This window comes from Rhinoderma darwinii, chromosome 1 (genome assembly GCF_050947455.1).
Source record: "Rhinoderma darwinii isolate aRhiDar2 chromosome 1, aRhiDar2.hap1, whole genome shotgun sequence".
In the NCBI taxonomy this organism is placed as follows: domain Eukaryota; kingdom Metazoa; phylum Chordata; class Amphibia; order Anura; family Rhinodermatidae; genus Rhinoderma; species Rhinoderma darwinii.
This window is the reverse complement of record NC_134687.1, coordinates 464,981,299-465,003,907: the sequence shown is the minus strand read 5'-3', so window position 1 is coordinate 465,003,907 and position 22,609 is coordinate 464,981,299. Positions and strand designations below refer to the sequence as shown.

Below are 22,609 nucleotides of genomic sequence, written 5' to 3'. Positions count from 1 at the left end.
GGCAGCCATTGCTGTGAGTGAGTGCTGCTGCAACTATACAATTCTTGCATTAATTTGTGAATCACCAATCTTCATCACATCATTCACAAATCTTCTACAATAATATTAATCCTGGTGCTGATAGGCGTTAAAGAGCTTGAAAGGAGTTGGATACAGTCCTAGAAGTCCTCAGTGTTACACTACTTTTTAGGGCAATGGGGGCACTTTAAATTTGTGATTAATTTATTCGGTCCAAATTTAATCTGATTTTTGGTTTGATAGAATCGGACCTGAAAATATTTTTGAGTCGTTCTGCAGACTGGCAAGAAGAAAAGAGTTATCCTAAAGACTGAGGAGAGGGGAGTCATACTGAAGACTGAGAAAAATGCTGTACAACACTATTCTGTACTGCAGTGTTTTTTTTTTTCAACTGGTGGCTTTCCAGCTGTTAAACTCCCGTTATGTGTTATAAGTCCATGGTAGATTAAACTGGGAAGCCACCGGTCAGGACGTGAACCCAGAACTTCCTGTGTCCCCAACAGTTACTCTTCTAATCGAGCCAGCTGACATGCTGGACAGCTCCAGTTCAGCTCCTCTGAATCTATGGTCTAGGTTCTCTTGAGTCCTGCTTCTCTGGATTCCTTGCCTTGATTACTTAGTTGGTTTCACCCTTTTGGCTTACTATATGAGAATTACCTTATCTTGGGAGGCACCATATTTAATGTACTGTGAAAATGAGGCTCCCTTTTCCCTTTTTTCCTTTCTTTAATATCATAATCTTGCGTATTAGGTCCCACGACTCAATTTGTGCTTCATTATAGGATTATAATGGGCCTCTGTAAAAAGCCGAGAACACAGCAGAAGTGGCTTGGTGCTTTCCTAGCAATCCTGCCACTTTGTTCTAGCAGTTGTTGTGGGTGACAGCAGTTGAACCCCCACTGAGCGGATGTTGATGTCATGTCCTAGCAATATGCCATTAATGTCTGTCTTAAGACAACCCCTTTAGGTGGTTGGATATCCCTAGACGCAAAAAGCAACAAGATTTTTTATAAAGAGCGCCTAGAGTATCCTTCTGCATCTAATCCCCCCCCCCCACACATACACACCTAATGTCTTATTTTATCCTAGCCACTTTCCTCCCCTTAACTTACTAAACAAAGAAGAACACTGCTTTCGTACAGGATGTAACCGTATTGTAAAATTACATGACATCTATATTATTTCGATTTTTGAGTAAGGAGATTGAATGAACAAAGCCATAACATTGTGCAAACAGGAAAATAACAACAGTTCACAAACTTCCAACCATTTTGCCAGACATTATACAGTATACACTGTGGACGGAAAGACCTATAGCACACTTTGTAGCTTGGATCATTTAACCTCTTTCTTTTCCATCCTCATCACTCCACACTCCAGGAAACTCTGCAATACTGCCTGTGTATTGTCACTAAGGAAGGGCCTCGCAGCGATTTCTCATAGAAGTGATATCCCTCTGGTTCGGAGGACATTGCTGTTCCAGGGAAAAACTGTGGTTTTCAACATATTAACATCTGTCAATAATTTTTTAAACACAGAAAAGAGGTTCATCAGTACAACTTTGATATTAGCTTCAGTTTCTGACCACTGCATGTCAGCGTAACAGAGGATGTAAGTTGTTGGTTTCCAGAGCACCAGCTAAGTCACGGCTGTTTCATGTTTATTTTAAAGCAATTTTCATCTGGCTCTTCTCTCCACCAATGAAGGAGACTCAAGGGGGCTTTTGAAAAAGGAGGTTGAATAGTAATATCATCTCATAAGTACTCACTGCATTACATGACTGTGTAGCTGGTGAATGAGGGGCATCTGTTGTATAAAGCTAACAGTCTGCTACATTCAACAGCTTTAATGGAAGTGTAGGGAGTCGGAGGAATCCTGGCTATAGGAAGATATTCATTGCAAAGCAAAACATTCTTATTTGCAGTTTTCCTCATTATTGTTATTGTGTAAATCTTTCTACTTTCTAGAATGTTTAGTGCCTACTGTTTCACACCAGCTGCTCCAAGTATAATCTGCTTGCACATACTGCTAATTGACTCGTTCCAGCATTGTGTAGCCACTTTGTGTCTTTTTTTTGTTTTGTTTCTTGAAGCTTGATCTGCACAAATACAGCTCAATTTAGTGCAACCCCTGCCATATAGGTATGTACGGCGTAAAACTACAGCTTTCAGCATGGCCCGAACAATGGTGAGGATATGCTGGGAGATGCTGTTTCACAAAAAAATAAATCCTATCATAATCATACCACCCATCATCTCGCTGCAGATCACACAGTGACTACATTACTGATTAGAGGCAGAATAAACATTTACATTAGTTGACTCACCGGTGACGTCTCAGATTCTAGTTCTTTCTCTCCATCCGATCCAGACCTCTATGATGACTTCTCCCGGTCACAGCCCATTTCTGCAGTTGGCCGCTCAGCTTATCACTTTTCCAACATTTCTACACCTATAAATAAAGATAAAGTTCTCATTATACCTCACACTATGCCCCTAAATATAATAGCACCACTGTGTCCCCCACACACACTGTGCCCCCTGTAGATAGTGCCTGCCATAGAGCCCCCTGTAGATAGTGCCCCCCATAGATAGTGCCCCCATAGAGCCCACCCCTGTATATAGTGTCCCACAAATAGCTCCCCCTATAGTGCTCCACAGGTAGCCCACCACTGTATATAGCCCACCTGTAGATAAAGCCCCCCTGTAGATAAAGCCCGCCTTGTAGATAAAGACCCCCTGTAGATAAATCCCCCCTGTAGATAAAGACCCCCGTAGATAAAGCCCCCCCCGCAGATAAAGCCCCCCTTGTAGATAAAGCCCCTCTTGTAGATAAAGCCACACACTTTTTTATTACAATAAAATAACAAACTATTCAAACTCACCTTAATCCCGCTCCCACGCCGTCCAGCAGCCATGGAGACCTGCTCACTTCTGCACAGGTCTCCTGGGGGTTGAACGAAGAGTCTATGAAAGGCGCTGATTGGCTGGGCAGAATGACTTTCCCTGTCAGTCAGCGCCTTTCAGCGACGGAAGCGCGATACAGCTGAATGGCCGGGCATGGAACATACCCGGTCATTCATTGCTTCTAATTGTACCTGTGTCCTATAGACACAGGTACAATTATAGTGCAGGAGGAGGTGGCGCCCCCCTCTAAGTTGCGCCCGGGGCACATGCCCCGCCTGCCCCCCTAGCTACGCCCCTGTTTACTGTATACATGTTCTTGCAGTGCCCATTGCGTTCAATACTAGTTGTATAAATCATCACTTAGCTCCACATTGATCTATGTATGAAAATGCAGCTCCAAACCTTAAAAAGATATATGATGATTTTAAGGCGGACATCAACATTAATAATAATAATTATTACAAAAAATATGTGGTATAGTTCATGGTCCTTCCAATGAATTTTGGGCCCTTTCTGAGCTTGGCTATGGTTCCCTATGATTAATGTATACATCCCTTATTCATAGACTGTGTGAGCTTGGTCCCAAATAATTGACTGACCATCAAATACTTAGCCTTTAGGTCCTATTTGTATAATAGGAGAAAACAGTGGAGCAAAGAGAATATGGATTACCCATTTAATCCATAAAATGGAATTAAAGGGGTTTTCCCATGAGGGACATTTATATCCACAGGATATGTCATAAATGTCAGATAGATGCGGGTCCCACCTCTGGGACCTGCACCTATCTCTAGATCCCCCTAATCCCCGTTCTAGCTTTTTGTGCTCACGCTGACTCTCAGACACTTCCTTATTATCCTGTGGATATGTCATAAATGTCCCTCATGGGAAAACCCCCTTTAATATCAGTAAGGTAAATACTGTTCCTCTAGTATTGTTTTATTATTCATAAATTATTATTTTTTTCTTAATTAGTATTATTATTTTAAAAGATGAATGGGATAGATAGATAGATAGATAGATAGATCAGAAATATCAAAATATCATGTTCAGAGCCAAACCTAGGGAAAATTTGTTATGGGGGCTCACAGGCATTTAGCCGCTGAGCCAGGGACTGTTGCAGGGAAGGGATTAAGTGAGGCTGAGGAGTTGGCTCCCCTCCCCTCTCTCTGAAAATTAAAAAAAAAAAGAAAAAGGAGAAGGAGGAAACAATGTGTTTCACATGGTTCTCAATGCGGTGGTTATTGGTTTGTTTTGGACAATGATGTATGGGTGAGATATGTGGTATTACAGTGTTATGTCACAGCAGGCGGTAGTAGAAGGGGATTTACCTACATGTCCTTGGTTAGGCAGGCATACAGGTTGTTATTGACCTATGTTAAGGTCATTGCGTTTTTTATTTGGTAAATTTGTTATTTACATTTATTGTTTTAAAAAAGCTGTGGCCGACCCCCGGGTCAACCCCACTTTAAAAGAGAGTTATGTGTCGGTGTGATGTTAATTTTAGTATGGGGAGGGGAGATTTATGGGTTAAATGTTGCTATATGCATACAGTCTACAATGTACATTCATTTGTGGTGAAGATATTGTAAACTCATGTAAAAACACACACACACACACACACACACACACACACACACACACACACACACATATATGTATATATATATATATATATATATATATATATATGTGTGTGTGTATGTATATATATATATACATATAGCTTGTAATGTCTAAAACATTGCTATTGTTTATTGACTCACCCTTGCTAAATATAAGGGACAAAATATGTCAGCTTCCCAGGGTTTTCCCGTAGGCCACACACACTATTGCCCAGTCTTCTTGTTAGCGCCCTACGTGCTACATGAACTTATGAAGTGGTGTAGCAGTCTATGTGGGTATTGTGGTGCAGCCATAGCACATCACGAGAAAGCTGCTGATTGCTGTGAAGCAGGTGGAATAGAAGGCATTGTCCATTCCACAGCTCCACACTTTGTTATGTGATTCAGCTCATGTGTATGTGAAGTGTTGATGGACCTCTTACAGCAGATTTCTCCATCCTTTTTTTTTATTTAAGAGTCTTATTCAAACATGTCAATCACATTAGACATAAAAGAAAAATGTATCTAAGAGATGTGACCAAAGTTAAGTAGATTTTTAATTTATTGACCATTTAAAACTAATAAAAGTGTAATAATAATATTTAGGTAATATAAGCACATGATATTGTGTTGACATTTTGTATGTTCACAATAGTGTCTGCAGTTGGCAACCATGGAAGCCTCATGGAAGGGCTCACCTGACACTCACGAGTCCCTGGTCGGGGTATACTGTCTTAGACCCCATGCACACGACCGTTTTTTTCATCCGTAATTATGGCACCGATTCATTTTTGTGGGCTACAGATACCTTTCCGCATTTTTACGGATGGGTGTCCGTTACGTAGAAATTACCCGTAAAATATAGAACATGTCTTATTCTTCTCCGTAATTATGGCACGGACTTCCCATAGTACTCTATGGGCGCTTCCGTAATTATGGACGGCTATGGATGTGCTGAGTATATGTCATTTGCCTTCTAGTCCTCACACCTCTCCATGTTTTGTTGTGCTATAGCAAAACTCAGAGACTGCTAAATACCACCAAAGCTATTTCTTGGTATTCTCTATTCTTCCCTGTTCCCCTTAGTGTGCATGTCGGATTCTACATTAAATCTAGAGTCCTACTTATTCGGCACAGTAGCTTTTTTCTGTATGCAACATGTATGCATAGATCCCAACAGCGCGTAGATCCTAGATCATTGCCATGGCGTGGAGGAGTGCCAACCAATGATCCCTCTAAGTCTTGGCAGCTCCTTAGCAGAGCCGTTAGGGAGCAGGGCGAGTCCCTGTCAATGGTGGGCGATCTGATAACCAAAAGTAATACCTCCAGTAAACGCTAATATATCATACTACATAAGAAAATAGAAAACGTATGTTAAATTAGTTTTAATTGCCGTATTTTTCAGACTATAAGACACAGTTTTTAGCAAGAATAAATCTTGCTAAAAAGTCCCTGTCTCTTCTAGTCCGTAGTCAAGGTACCCGGCATTGCCGGGCTATATGACCGCTTCATTACTTAACCCCTTCCCGACCCATGACGTGCCGGCACATCATGGAGCTGGAGGGGGATGATGTATGGAGCGGGATACATGTGTGATCGATAAGGAGAACGGGGACCGAAAGTTACCAAGAGCGCTGCATGAGAACATGTGACTTCCGCGTTCTCTGTCCGGCAGCTCCATAGAGATCAATGGGATTCTTCTGCGAATGCGTGAGCGGCTCTCCATTGATCTCTATGGAGCTGCGGAACAGATAAGCCGGACACAGAACCCGGAAGTCCAGGCTTCTCATGTAGCGCTCTGGGTGACTTTCGGTCCCCTGTTCTCCTAATCGCTGGGGGTCCCAGTGCTCGGACCCCCAGTGATCCCACATGTAGCTTCTATCCTGTGGATAGGGGAAACATGTGTTTTATGGCAAACCCCTTTAACTAGTTAAATGCTGCGGTCAATAGCGACCGCAGCATTTATAGGGGTTTTTCTATGAAGGATATTTGACATAGCCACAGGATATGTCATAAATGTCAGATAGATGCAGGTCCCACCTCTGGGACCCGCACCTATCTCTAGAACGGGGCCCCTAAACCCCGTTCTAGCTTTCTGTACTCTCCCATACACCGTGTTCCAAATTATTATGCACATTGGATTTAAGTGTCATAAACATTTAATTATTAGTTTTTCAATTAAACTCATGGATGGCATTGTGTCTTAGGGCTCTTTGGATCATTGTAATCAATCTCAGACACCTGTGATAATTAATTTGCCAGGTGTGCCCAATCAAAGGAAAACGACTTAAGAAGGACGTTCCACATTATTAAGCAGGCCACAGGTTTTAAGCAATATGGGAAAGAAAAAGGATCTCTCTGCTGCCGAAAAGCGTGAAATAGTGCAATACCTTGGACAAGAAAACATTGGATATTTCAAGAAAACGTAAGCGTGATCATCGTACTGTGAAAAAATTTGTGGCTGATTCAGAGCACAGACGGGTTCGTTCAGATAAAGGCATAATGAGGAAGGTTTCTGCCAGACAAATTAATAGGATTAGGAGAGCAGCTGCTAAAATTCCATTGCAAAGCAGCAAACAGGTATTTGAAACCGCTGGTGCCTCTGGAGTCCCGCGAACTTCAAGGTGTAGGATCCTCCAGAGGTTTGCAAGTGTGCATAAAGCTATTATTCGGCCACCCCTAAATAATGCTCACAAGCAGAAACGGTTGCAGTGGGCTCAGAAATACATGAAGACTAATTTTCAAACCGTCTTGTTTACTGATAAGTGCCGTGCAACCCTGGATGGTCCAGATGGATGGAGTAGTGGATGGTTGGTGAATGGTCGCCATGTCCCAACAAGGCTGCAACGTCAGCAAGGAGGTGGAGGAGTCAGGTTTTGGTCTGGAATCATGAGGAGAGAGCTGGTAGGCCCCTTTGGGGTCCCTGACGGTGTGAAAATGACCTCTGCAAAGTAAGTAGGGTTTATGACTAACCACTTTCTTCCGTGGTACAAAAAGAAGAACCGTGCCTTCCGTAGCAAAATTATCCTCATGCATGACAATGCACCATCTTATTCTGAAAAGAATACCTCTGTGTCATTGGCTGCTATGGGCATAAAAGGAGAGAAACTCATGGTGTGGCCCCCATGTTCCCCTGACCTCAACCCTATTGAGAACCTTTGGAGCATCCTCAAGCAAAATATCTATGAGGGTGGGAGGCAGTTCACATCAAAACAGAAGCTCTGGGAGGTTATTCTGACATCCTGAAAAGATATTCAAGCAGAAACTGTCCAAATACTCACAAATTCAATGGATGCAAGAATTGTGAAGGTGATATCAAAGAAGGGGTCCTATGTTAACATGTAACTTTGCCTGTTAAGTTTTTTTTTATTGAAAGTGCTTTTGATTTCTGTAAATATGACTTCCTGATGCTGCAAATTCAACAAATGACCATTTTAGTTCTCTTTACAACCTTTAAAATGTTTTCATCTCTGTTGTGCATAATAATTTGAAACAGTGCATTTTGAGTTTTTTACTTCTAAAAAAAAATCTGTTATCATTAGGAGATTTGTTCAATAAAATTCGCAATATACTCCAATGGTTGATGGCTTGAAGATTATACTGACTGTAATTTGCATCGACTATTTAGGAAAATCAGCGAAAAATAACATTTGCATAATAATTTGGAACGCGGTGTAGTAGTTACGGGAACAGCGTAGCTCGCATGCTACGCTGCTTCCGTAACTGCCATTCACTACTATGAGAGTTAGACAAACAGTGTAGCTCAGCTCAAGTGGCTGCTGGTTCAAGTCCCCTAGGGGGACTAATAAAATGTGTAAAAAAAAAAAAAATGTGGTGAAACAGAATAAATTATTTTTTAACAAATCATTTCTTTCCTATTTTATGTTTTCTAAAACCTGGGTGCGTCTTATGGTCAGGTGCGTCTTATAGTCCGAAAAATACAGAACACCAATAAAATAGACCATTATAAACATCAATTATAGGCATCAATGAAATAATCCATCATTACGCCACTGCTACACAGCCTCCCTCTCCCCTTGTATTTAGTGCTACACAGCCCCCCTCTCCCCTTGTATATAGTGCTACACAGCCCCCTCCCCCCTTGTATATCGTGCTACACAGCCCCCTCTCCACTTGTATGTCGTGCAACACAGCGGCCCTCTCCCCTTGTATATAGTGCTACTCAGCCCCCCTCCTCCCCTTGTGTATATAGTGTTACATAGCAATTCCCCCGCTGTATTTAGGGCTACACAGCCCCCCTCCTCCCTTTGTATATCATGCAACACAGCGGCCCTCTCCCCTTGTATATAGTGCTACACACCCCCCTCCTCCCCTTCTGTATATAGTGTTACACTGCAATTCCCCCCCTGTATATAGGGCTACACAGCCCCCCTCCTCCCCTTGTATATAGTGCTACACAGCCCCCCTCCTCCCCTTGTATATAGCGCTACACAGCCCCACTCCTCCCCTTGTATACAGCGCTACACAGCCCCCCTCCCCCACAGCTTCTTAAAAAAAAATTGTACTTACCTTGCCCCGTTCCCGCAACAGACGGAGCGCTACACTGCCTCTTCGTCCGGCCTGCGCGACTCCCAGCGCCTTATAGGCTGCAGGCCTAACGTGGCCTGCAGCCTATAATATTCATTTGTATGTGTGTCCTGAGGACGGGCATACAAGTGAATGTGGCTGTCGCTAGCACCGGAGCCCCTTCCGGTGCTAGCGATACCACTGCATCCGCCCGCCATGCCCGTGACAGTGCGCGGGCTTTAAACTTTAGTGAGCGGGCGGACCGTGGAAGGTGCGCAGCCGCGCAGCCACACAGCCGTGCACCTTATAGGGAACACTGGTGCCAACTGAAATTCTCCTGTGTTTTGGATATAACATGTATGCATGTTATTACGCTAGATAACAAGCATTTTTCAATATTTAACATTAACATGATACTCAAAAGTATGCCCTTATCAGAAAAGCTACTGAAGTCCATTACAGAAACATGATTTATTAGCAGATACGTTTAATTATGACAGCTGATAAAATAGAATTAAAAAATTATGATAAAATTTAAGGCATAATCTTTAGTGCTTATATAAATTTCTAGGTCCAGATGAATGGTGCACAGAACTAGAAAATTTATAGATTAGAGAATATCCTTGTAAAAGTGCATTAATAACATTAATAACCTCAGGAAATGAAAAATTACAGCTCTCAAGAAGAGTTTTCATCAAGTAGAACACTACCGCCATTTGTATACTCTCAAGGTTAATTTCTGTATTGAATAGTAACAATTGCAAATCAAAAAGTAATGTCTGAGTTTTCTTCACCATATTCTACAGCGAGAACTTTGGGTTAAACCAGGTTTCTGGGGTGAAGAATAAAATTAACCTCATCGTTCATTAGTACCATGACGATAAAGAAGGTTAAACTGCTTGACACCTGAAAATGCAATTCTCCAATATTATAAGTATAATGACTTAAAGGGGTTGTCTACTACCATACCCCGCACCAATCAGATGCTTCGGCTGCCTCCGGGCCACGGATGTCCATGCCGGAAGCAAATGGCTCCGGTCACGGAATAGTGGCCGAGCTGTAGTATTGCAGCTCTGCTCCTCTTCAAGTGAACAGCAGTTTGGCAGCACGGCCAATATGCAGTGTACGGAGCCAACTGCTTCTGGCTTCGTACACTGCATACTGTGCAATAACATCCGGTGAATAGGTCATCAGTTGTCCGGTAGTGGACAACCCCTTTAAAGACAGATATGTCACTGATTGTGATTATTGATGTAAAGGTTATAACATGGCTGTTCAGGTTTTATAAATTTTTCACCTTTTTCCTATTTCCATGCCAGGTGAGCAAGAAATGTTTTTTTTATAGGGAGAAAGCTCTATTCTAGAATCGTGTTGTGTGTGAAGCCGGCCACGTCAGACATTGCATGCCTCTTGATAAAACTACCTTTGTTTGCTTATTCTACAAGGGCCATCACCTTACAAAAGAAACAATGTATATTTTATGCCTAAAAATAATATTTAAGCATTAAGTTAATGCTTTAAATGCAGTTGTTTCTACAGAGCTGTCTTTCTTACAATTTCCAATAAATATTGGGGCAAATTAAGCCAGAATTCTGGCGTACATGCTACATTTTTTACGCCACCTTTCTAAACTGTTTTAGACACTTTTTTTGAATGCACTACAAGGAGTGTGACTTAGTGGGAAAGGTCGTGGGCTATCAGAGCAGGCCGTGATTTCAAATGTTAATATTTATCAATATGTAAGAATGCACTCCTGAAATTTGCGCTATATTGGTGCTATAGAGGTTCGGGCTGGAAAACCCACAATGAAGATCCAAGAAATAACCTGAAAGCACTCTAGTATTCCTCGATTTCAAAGAATTTTTTTTTTATTGTGTTCAATACGTGAATTCGTCATCTGGTTTGTGGCGATTTTATTGGACGTTTCGGCCTAACCTAGGCCTTTATCACAATCGCTGAATATAATGGTAATGTGGTTTAGAGCTGCAACGGCGTCTACCAGACGCTCCAATGTCAGAATGATGTCTGTGGTTTCAAATGTGGCAGCATGCGCCAAAATTGAGCCAAAATGTTGGCGGCAAAATACTAAGCTAGCCAAGAGATGGTATAAGGAAAATAAAAGTGTCTAGAATATCTAGCTAGATGCATCAAATGTATCATACATTCACCATACTGTGATACCTTTAGCACATTTTCTTACTATCTTGTCTAAGTTTACACTGTCTAAAACTTAGATAGTTTTAGTAAATCTTCTCGACCTCAGCAGCATGTTCTCAATCACTTGTTAAATTATTGAGAGTGAAAAATATAGTATAACAAAATTTATTTATTGCTATAGTTTAAATAAAAGGACAATTCCTTTTATTTCAGGTTCTCCCTTGGTTATCTGCATCGTGTCTGCAACATCTGCCCTGGACAGCTATGGAGTTGGGGAAAAGTAAGTTTATAGTACTAACAAGTAATTTCTGATATACTTTGGGACAAAAGTAATCGTGCAATTTTCCTACTTTTGTTTTTACCATATATATGATTACTTAATCAAAAACCTGTTTATATTTTCTACATGTTTTTACTGGGTACGTTCAATATAATATATTTATTAAATGGGTTTTCTGGTTTTGCTTTAATTCAGACTATCTATTAGTATTTTTACGGCGGCCACTAACGGGCTTTATTCCGATACAATAGCCTTTCTACGGAATAAATAAATAGAGCAGGGAGCCATTAAATCTCCCTGTTCTCAGCTACCAGAGGTAGCTGAGAACAGGGAGCAGCCCTGCTCTAACGGGCGAGATCGATATCCGTATCAATAAGGAGCGCCGCATCTGAGTGGTTTTGGAGAGAGTGAGGGAGCTCCCTCTGTAAGGGTGGTCAATACCCCCGAGGACTTACCTGTCCGGAGCAAGATGGCGTCGGCGGCTGTGAGGCGCGCGGATGCGCCGGAAGTGAGGCGCGCGCATGCGCCGGATGTGAGGGGACGCGCGACCGGAAGTGGGCAGAAGGGCGCGAAGAGAACGGAGGAGAAGGAAGGTGACGAGAGACCGGAAGGAGAGGAACGGGCGCGAAGAGGAGAGGAAGTAGGGCGGTAAGAAGGGAAGAAGGAGGTGAGGAAAAGCGGCGGAGTGTGGCAGAGAGAGAAGCGGTGGAGAGAGAGAGAAGCGGCCGGGAGACTGGTGGAGCAGAGAACCAAGGCAGGCAGCCTTGGAGTGTGGCAGAAGGGAGAGAAGCGGCGGAGAGAGAGAGAGAAGCGGTGGAGAGAGAGAGAGAAGCGGTGGAGAGAGAGAGAAGTGGCAGGGAGACTGGGTGGAGCAAGGAACCAAGGCAGGCAGCCGTAGAGTGAGGGGGAAAGGAGAAGAAGAGCCAGACTAGGAAGAGACAGGCCGGACGAGTGTAAAGGAAGGGGAGCAGTGAGTACCAAAGCACCCCCCCCAGCAGCACTAGCCACCCAGCCCCCAGCAGTACTAGCCGCTCAGCAGCCAGCAGCACTAGCCGCCCAGCAGCCAGCAGCACTAGCCGCCCAGCAGCCAGCAGTACTAGCCGCCCAGCAGCCAGCAGCACTAGCCGCCCAGCAGCACTAGCCGCCCAACAGCCAGCAGCCCTAGCCGCCCAGCAGCACCAGCCGTGCAGTGATCCAGCCGCGCAGTGGTCCAGCCGCGCAGAGGCCCAGCCGCGCAGAGGTCCAGCCGCGCAGTGGTCCAGCCGCGCAGTGGTCCAGCCGCGCAGTGGTCCAGCCGCGCAGAGGTCCAGCCGCGCAGAGGTCCAGCCGCGCAGTGGTCCAGCCGCGCAGTGGTCCAGCCGCGCAGTGGTCCAGCCGCGCAGAGGTCCAGCCGCGCAGAGGTCCCGTCGTGCAGAGGTCCTGTAGCCAGACCCTGGGACGCCACCCCAAAGCCGAGAAACAAGACGCAGAGGAGCACAGGTACTGGACTTGTTTCCCCCTAAGCGAGGACGAGTAAGCGTGACTCCTGTAGTCGCGACAGTGCACCAGAGACTTTCCCACATGGAGGAGGCGGAACAGCCATTGAGCCACGCCCTTCAACGCCCCCAACCTTTTGCCCGTGGTTACCTCCTGGCCGTGTTCTGGCGTTCATTGCAGAGGACAATTGTCACCCGAAGATAAATGTTTTAACCAGGAGGAGATCCGTTTCTGAATTTACACAGTAAACAACCGTTAAACCAACCGCAGTGTCGTATCTATTGCCCACCACCGCAGCACCCACCTACACCTCTCTCACCCCACCGGCATCCTACGTAAGATCGCAGGGTGTTGATGGTTTCTATGGCAGGCAGGGGGGGGGCCTAATAAAGGCCCCCAGGTCTGCCACTAGTTATGCCTGCTAGGCCATGCCAGAAGCATGGCCTAGCAGATTCCTGTCCGTTTTACATGGACAGGCACTAATACACTGCAATACAAAAATATTGCAGTGTATTATAAAAGCGATCGGACGATCGTATAGTGAAGTCCCCTAGTGGGACACGTAAAAAAGTAAAAAAAAATGTTTAATAAAATTAATAAAAAAAATATGTGAAAAAAAAATGAAAAGCCCACTTTTTCCCCTTACAAAATGCTATATTATTAAAAGAAAATAAAAAAAGTTACACATATTTAGTATCGCCACGTCCGTAACAACCCCAACTATAAAGTTGTTAAATTTTTTAACTTGCACGGTGAACGCTGTAAAAAATAAAATAAAAAACAATTTCCAAAATTGCCGTTTTCTGCAAATCCTGCGTTATAATAAATGTGATAAAAAGTGATGAAAAAGCTGCATCTACTCCAAAATGATACCAATAAAAACTACGAGTCGTCCTGCAAAAAAAAAAAAAAAGCTCTCATATAGCTGCATTTGCCTCTTGAAATATTGAGGCACAAAAACAAATAATTTTGAAAAAAAGTGTTTTTACTGTGTAAAAGTAGTAAAACATACAAAATCTATATACATTTTGTATTATTGCAATCGTAACAACCCGCTGAATAAAGTTATTGTTATTTCTACCACACGGTAAACGGCGTAAATTTAGGACGCAAAAAAATTGTGGTGAAATTTCAGGTTTTTTTCTATTCCCCCCCCAAAAAAAAGTTCATAAAAGTTAATCAATAAATTATATGTACCCCAAAATGGTGCTATTAAAAAATACAACTTGTCCCGTAAAAAACAAGACCTTATACAGCTATTTTGACGCAAAAATAAAAAAGTTATAGCTCTTTGAATAAGACGATGCAAAACGTAAAAAATGGCTTGGTCATTAAATCCTAAAATAGGCTGGTCATTAAGGGGTTAACTTAATATAAATGTCCACCTTTGAACACCAATTTACAGTTTACACATAGAATTATTATACAGGAAAAATCAACTTTGTAAATACATTGCTACAGTAAGTTACAGCCTGTATTAAACTATAGAACTACAGTAACAATTCCAGAGGCTTCAGTGCTGAAATCTCCTAGGATTCCTTTCTTGTTCAGTACAGAAGATTTTTAATGCAAATTATATTCTGTTATGGCCCAATGGAATACCCCTTACCCCTTGGTTGCATGTAAACAATGTGACCATGTGTGATGTGCCCTCCATAGGAATGTCATGTTTCTCGGTCACGTGACACTAGTCATGTGACTGCAGTATGTAAGAACTCTAGCTCTATTATTTAATATCAGCACAGATTTAATAGCACACCAGCCCAGGAGACACATTTGGATGTTCCTCTCCACATGCAGGTGAGCATACACTAAAAGAAACCGTATGCAAAACACAAGACATCTTTCTAATTATTATTATAATATAAAGTCTGAGCAGTGAAATCACTTCTGCCATCTGTGAGTTATTTTCATTGAAAACCTTGCTTACGTGTCAAAGCATTTTTAATATGCAAATCAGTTCCTTATAGTTGAGAATGTTTTCTTTAACAACATTCTATAATCCCCATTCCAACTGACAAAAAATATATAGATTTTGGAATTGGCTTGTGCTCTTGATCTTGTATGAAATCGAAATATTCTATTAAGGCTCTTCTGGGTCACCATGGTCTTTTACAGAGATTCTGAGTGTCAAACACAAATTTTATCCATTAGGGTATGTTAACACAGGGCGGATACGCTGCAGAAAAGTACATAGCGTATCCGTCGTGGAACCCGCAGGGAATTTGGTCTGAAAAACCGCACCACATTGTGATGCAAATATTTGGGCAGAATCTCCGCTGTGGAAAGCAGTGTTTTAAAAAATAGAAAATAAAGGTAATACCCCCCGACCATTGTCATAGCGATGTGTCCCTCTGATATCCGTGCAGCCCAGCTGCCTGGGGTCGCGCTGCAGCCCATGTGGCCACTGCAGACTGTGATTGGCTGCCGCAGTCACATGGGATGAAATGTCATTCCAGGAGGCTGGCCTGGATGAAAAACAGAGGAAGGCGTCATTATGACAATGCCCGGGGGAGTAAGTATTAATCTTTTTATTATTTTTAAACCGGAAAAAGATTTTTTTGTTTGCGATTTTTGCAGTGTGATCGCAGATTTTCCGTTGCAAAAATAGTAACATTTGTATTTGTTGCAGATTTTGCTTCTCCGTTGAATTCCATGAGGAAAACCCGAAACAAAGGAGCTACAATTCCACAGTATAAATTGACATGCTGCGGATTAACATTTTTTACTGCAGGTCAATTTATGAATTGTTTCTGGACTGATTTGTTTTCCACATCCGCTGTGCTGCTACTCTGCTGCAGCTGTAATACGCTGCAGATTTTCCACAACAAGATTCTTTGCAGAAAATCTACAGTGTTTACGCTGTGTCTGAACATACCCTTAGTGCAGTTGCACACGACCGAGATCGGGCCGTGAAAACGGTCCGAATGAAGGCTGGATTTCCTGGCCTGACCACGGTACAGGTGAACGGGACTTCTGGCATCATAGACATTTTATAATTCTAGGAGTCCCTGCATTCCCACGAAAATGCTGTTCCATCCTGTATAATTTTGTTTAGTACAAAACAGCAGTTCGCGGAGGAGGCTGAGACTGCTAGCATCATAAATGTGTATGATAGCAGGAGTCCTGTTCCCCTGTACCGCGTTCAGGCCTGGAAATACGTCCGACACATGGGCCGTTTTTCATGGCCAGAACCTGGTTGTGTGCAAGAGGTGTTACTGTGTTCACATGGGTTGTCCCTGTGTTGGGTGACAAAACCTATAGGCATATTAAAGGGGGTTTCTCATTTAAGTGAATGGGAGAAAAGGCTGCAATACCTGTGAATCGCCGATAAATGCGTGTTGACGGCTCACAGCAAGCAAGAAGAAATGAAGGGGAAGCAGCACTCGTACGAGCGCTGCGGCCGCTTCAAAACAATTGGTCGGTGGGGGTAATTGATGGTATTTTCATGAACCACCAGATTCTTACCGATACCAGTCTTGCCATAAAAAGCAACTTGCATATAGTGTAACCCCAAATTTTATTCTGTCACCTCTAAATTAAAGTAAATACATAAATAAATAAATAAATAATACCAATAAAAAAATATATTAAAACTCACTGAACACTGAAAATCGCCAGAAATGTATTGTACAATACATGTGGATCTAGATAGGGTTCAAAGAAAAGAAGAGAGCGCAACATAGAGGGAGTATGTTCTAGTAGGAAATGTCAGCAAAAGTTAGAAAAAGGGCAGGCTCACCTTTATGAGTTTTGCTAAATAATAGGCACAACCATATTATGTAGCGTTTATATAGCCTCACACCAGAGAGAAGGTGCTTCAGGCATCAATGAACCTGCTTCAAGAAAGAGGCATATCCTGGTACTTATAAATTAATTTAATAAATTAATTAATTAATGCATGAATGCTGAACAAAATCTATTTACCGGATAACTTCAATAGATAGTAAAGTATGATAATCAGTGGCGTCACTACCGCTGTAGCAGCCATAGCAGCATGAGGGAACCCGCGGCCGCCTGCCGGCACGGCCAACCCGTTCCGGTGGCTCCGCTAGCGGCCGCTACGGCTGCTACAGCGGTAGCATTGCCACATTCAGGGAGGTATCTCCCTGCTCACTCATAGGCTACAGGCCACGTTTGGCCTACAGCCAATGAGGCACAGGAATTCCTGTGCAGGTCGGCGTGATGATGTCACTAGATAACCCGGCCTAAGCAAGGATCCTGTCGGAATTGAGGAGCAGCTCCATTTGTCGCAGGAACGGGGCCTAGGTAAGTAGAAAGTTTTTTTGTTTTATTTGTTTGGGGGGCGATATATGGCACTATTTACGGGGGGCTGTATGGCACAATCTACAAGGGGGGGTGTATAGCACTGTCTACAAGGGGGGCTTTATAGTACAGTCTACAGGAGGGTCTGAGTAGCGCTGTCTACAGGGGGGCTGAGTAGCGCTGTCTACAGGGGGGGCTGAGTAGCGCTGTCTACAGGGGGGCTTAGTAGCGCTGTCTACAGGGGGCTGTGTAGCGCTGTCTACAGGGGCTGCATAGCACTGTCTACAGGGGGCTGCGTAGCACTGTCTACAGGGGCTGTATAGCGCTGTCTACAGGGGCTGCATAGCACTGTCTACAGCGGGGCTGTATAGCGCTGTCTACAGGGGCCGCTGTATGGCACAGTCTACAGGTGGGCTGTATGGCACACTCTACAGGGGGATGTATGGCACAATCTACAGGGTGGTACTATCTACCAAGGTGGGCTGTATGTAGCACCCAGGGGAGGGGAGGGGGGCCCAGTCAAAAGTTTGCTATGGTGCCCAGTATTTCCTAGTTACGACCCTCATCTCTAACGTAAAGTAAGTAATTTAGAGATGCTGACTGGTACCAAGCATTCATTTTTCATGCCAGACTAGCACGTATCCATATTCTCAGAATATGCACCCAGGGAACATAAGATTAGACTCCATCACTGCACAAAGAATACATCTCTTGCAATCTATTGGATTCAAGTTAATATGAACACGAAATTAACATGGTCATTTATCAAATGGCCACAAGAGGCGCTTTTCCTAAAAGTGATACAAATATATATTTGTATGTAAAATATTTGAGCATCAACAACGAACAAACATGAAGCATTCTCCATATGTGTCATGTTTTCTTTTCAGTGCTGTTTTCTCACTCATATACTAAATAATTTCCTTCTTTATTGCAAAAGGATTTTATCTTGTTGGCACCACAGATACGTAACTGCAAACTGAGAACCTTGCAAAGAGGAAACTAAGTTTATTTCAACTATTATTGTATTTCTAAAAATATTGCCTCAGGCTGCACTCTGGTTTGATGCCTTGGGCTCATGATGAAGTCAGCACTTTTCTGTATTTATTTTTCTAGAAATACCAATAGCGGCTGTTTAAATGATTTTTTTTTTAATTTAGTTTGTAGTAAATTAATCTAATCTCACAAAGCACATCTGTATTAAAATGTGACCCTTATTCATTAATCTTGGGGATGTGACGGCAGGTGAGAACTTTTCTCTACTTGGCTCATCTATTTAGAAAAAAAGTGAAGAAAAAACAAGGCCTGAAGAAATTTTAAGAGGTTGTCTGGGATTTTTTTTTTTTTTTAAATCTTGCCCTTTTATTCAGATAGAATAAGAAGGCTTTGCAGGGACACACTCTCTGTGCAATAAACTGGTGTCCCATACATTGCATGGAGAGAGAGGAGGACAGTGCACAGACCTAAACTCTTGAGAAAGTATTATTTATTTATTTTTTTAATTTGTTGCAAAGCATTCTTGTTTTAAATAATAAAATGGCTAGATAAAAAATTCCCGGACAACCCCTTTAATGAGGATAAATAGTAAGAGTACATTTACAAGGTTATAACGGTGTGGCAGAAAGCCATATGTATACATGCTTTTGTTTTTAGTTTTTCGAGGTTTTGCAGCAATTTTTTGTTATGGTTTTGAATAAAATAGGAACTTTTTACCATAACCCCATTTGCGGCAAAACCTAAACAAAAAACACTATGTAATGGTACCACTTTCTGACACTCCATTACCACCACATGTGAATGTATTCTTGTGTGAATTGTTTTAGATTTAATAAAAGAAGTGAATGCAAAGCATTTTTTAGAGATTTGTTTTTTACTTTGAGATTAAAGTCTTTCCTGTTCATCATTGTCAAGGAATCCTAATGAAATCCACTGTGATTCAGTGTTGTGACACAACAAAACATGAAAACGTCCAAGGGGTGAATACTTTTTATTGCCACTTGTAAACTATCCTCCTGCACTTGCTAATTATTATTTTTTCACTATGCCAATAACTCAGTGCCGATACTTAGGGTTACCGCCACCATTGTCTTCTTTTCCTACAGAACAATGGTAGGAGCAATCGCACAGTGCTGATGAATCTTCTCATTCTTCCTGTTTGCATACAAATGACAATCTCATTATAGCAATTGGGCAAATGATAAATCACCGAATAATTATGCTTAAAATATTGAACAAGTCCAGGATACTTAAATACTTTACAAGGCACTGATAGAAAAGTCTACAAGATGGTAACAGGTGTGAACAGAACATAGATTATGTTTTAATAGGGAAAACAGTTTCATTTTAATCTAACAAATACATATATTATTTTTCAGTTGCTGGCTATCTCTTCAGAAAGGGGCTATATGGGCATTTGTGGCGCCTGCATTGTTTGTCATAGTGGTATGTATTATAAATGTTCCTGTATTTATATGCTACATATACTAAATTAAGTGATGTGTATGTACAGTAACAAGATTGCAATGGTGGTACCCATTTCTGCTCAAAGGGGTTGCATAAGTTTAGAAAACCATGGCTGTATTCTTGCAGAAACAACACTAGTCTTGTCAATGGGTGCTCTCAGCTTCTATCGCGAGATCACGCTGTGTAGGGAAGGGGATAAGCCAACACAGACAGCGCTCCAGTGAAATATCAGCGTTACCGCCCCTTTGGCTACTATAGCCTAATTAGCGTAATAAGAAAATGGCTCATAACTCGGAAATTAAAACACGGATTTGGATACAAGTTTCACTTCATCATCATCAGCATGACAGCGATTGAGCTTTCCAGAACTGGTGACAGGTACTCTTTAAGTGATAAAATTCTGTCTGCCTGCAGCCACCACTATCAGGTGCCTACTGCATGTTGCTTTATTTTTCAGTTCAAGGCATACCTCATATTCTGAGCTCCCTCCAGTGGTTGCTGCAGGCAGCCAGAATTTTATCATTTAAAGGTAACCTGTCACCTTTGAAACCCCCCTAAACTACAGTTATCTATAAACAGCTTAATAGATGCTTATTCCGAATCTGTCATTTTCTATATTTACACTCTTTGGCATTCCCCCCATTGTCAGCCCGCAAAAAGCTTATGTGCTGCCAGCTGATGACGAGCCTAAGAAGTCCCCTCTATTATATCGCCGAGCTTAGCAGTCATCTCTATGCATCAGCATGCAGCGCACGGCCTGTTTGTGGGCTTACAATGGGGGAATGCAAGTGAGTATAAAAATAAAACGTATATATTCGGAATCAGTATCTTTCACGCTATTTACTGATTACTGTAGTTTATGTTTTTTTTTGGGGGTGACCGAGTTCTTTTTTTTACTTATAAGGCTATAAAGGGGATGAGGAGCTCTGTAGCAGAAAAACAGAGATTTGACCCTTATGAGGATATATTATGGAATTTAGTTTTTTTTTACCCAATGTATTTAGATAAAAATACAAACAAAAAAACAAAACAAAAGGGTGACTAATTAAGATAAAAAATAAACATGATTTCGATTAAAATAAAAATATGACTTGGTCAATACTTGCATGTCAGCCACGTTGTAATATGCAGCTATAGTATGGCATACTGTGGTGCTGGTGTAACTTTTTACTTACTATCTGTCAATACTCTGATCAGCCATAGTGATTGTTACAGTAAAAGTAGTTCAGAAATACCTGAAATATTAACAGACATGTCCAAGTGCAGGGCAGTATATAGCTACATAACATGTATATAAGTTTTAAATGGAGACTTTTGCCCCAACTTCCAATGCATGGACTATAATCCAGCAATTATCCTGAGGGGTGCCCTTTTTCTCATGGCTACCCATATGCATGGGTCTACTGTCCCTCATAGAAAATCCATCCCTGTCTGCAACACAAGATTTTGGTCTGCAATAAGATTGTGAAGTGGAAACTTCTAGGAGCATGAAGAGGAAATGCTGGGGATAAGGTCCAGCACGGCCGTAAACTTTAAAACTTCAATGCTTTATTCCTACTCCAATAAGATCACAATGTACACAAATCATAAAAAAAAAATATTCCATGCTTCAAGTATAAAACCCATATAGCATATTGAGAGTATGTTAGAAAAAGTAAAGCGCTCAGCTAGTGGGGGTGATGGCAAACGTCAGCTTTTGAACAGGGAGGCACTGCAGTGAATTAGCATTTTTTGCTGTGATTTTGTGAAAATCAATGCAAAAAAACCCACAAATTGACAGTGATATGAAAACACAGCCAAAATGGCAGGTGCTTAAGTGGGTAGAGCAGTATCTATCTATCTATCTATCTATCTATCTATCTATCTATCTATCTATCTATCTATCTATCTATCTATCTATCTATCTATCTATCTATCTTATCTATCTATCTTATCTATCTATCTATCTATCTATCTATCTATCTATCTATCTATCTATCTATCTATCTATCTATCTATCTATCTATCTATCTATCTATCTATCTATCTATCTATCTATCTATCTATCTATCTGTCTGTCTGTCTGTCTGTCTGTCTGTCTGTCTGTCTGTCTATCTATCTATCTATCTATCATCTAATCTATCATCTAATCTATCTATCTACCTATCCATCTATCCATCCATCCCTCATTGTTTTCTGTCTTGTTCATAGTCACTTGTTCTCATTACTTGTCATTTTTTATGTCTGTTGCTTCCCCTATGTTGGAGCTATATAAAGTAATTTTGGTACATATGTATATAAGAGTAGAATTATCTTTTTAGTTTATAAAAGTCATTTTGCTGTGCTGTTTACTAATTGAAATAGCGGTGCACAGATTACTATGGAAACGCTCGTCAGATAGTCTCTAGTGACAAGTAATTGGATATTCCATGGTAACACACGGATACCCAGATACTGCTCTCCTATCACACTGGTTTCTATTATTACAGAGTAATGACACACTTGTCCTTTACTTTGATATTAAATGTAATATGACCTACTCTGCCCCATAGGTTTGATTCGGCACCATATGCTGATATAATAAGCTTTAACTGATCAGCCCCCACAGAAAGCAGCGCCGATGTGGAAATTAAATGTATGATTCATACTTTAACAGTTTACGGTACAGAAAAGTGAATGTGAATTTCTTTTATAATTTTTAATGCAACAAATCAGCAAGTTGAATTATGTGGAAAATAAAGAGGAACATGAAGCAGAAGACACAATCTCAGGCAGATGCTTTTTATTCATAAGGAAAACAAGATTGCAGCTCTAGAAAGAAATCTTGCCGGATCATAGCACCCTGAAGAAGAGATATAAGTGTTCTGGGAGTAGGACGTCAAAGTAGATTCACTTTATGAGATGCTCATGAAAGAATATTCCTGGTGAAAAAC

The 22,609-nt window shown here is 41.7% G+C and overlaps 1 protein-coding gene across 1 annotated transcript in view; it reads left to right on the top strand.

The window, feature by feature from the left end:
* Nucleotides 1-22,609, top strand: part of ADGRD1 (adhesion G protein-coupled receptor D1) — a 717,614-nt gene that overhangs the window by 597,980 nt on the left and 97,025 nt on the right. The window contains exons 20-21 of the mRNA XM_075854444.1: nucleotides 11,426-11,492; nucleotides 19,610-19,676. Coding sequence (XP_075710559.1) covers nucleotides 11,426-11,492; nucleotides 19,610-19,676 — 134 coding nt within the window. The remainder of the gene's footprint in view (nucleotides 1-11,425; nucleotides 11,493-19,609; nucleotides 19,677-22,609) is intronic.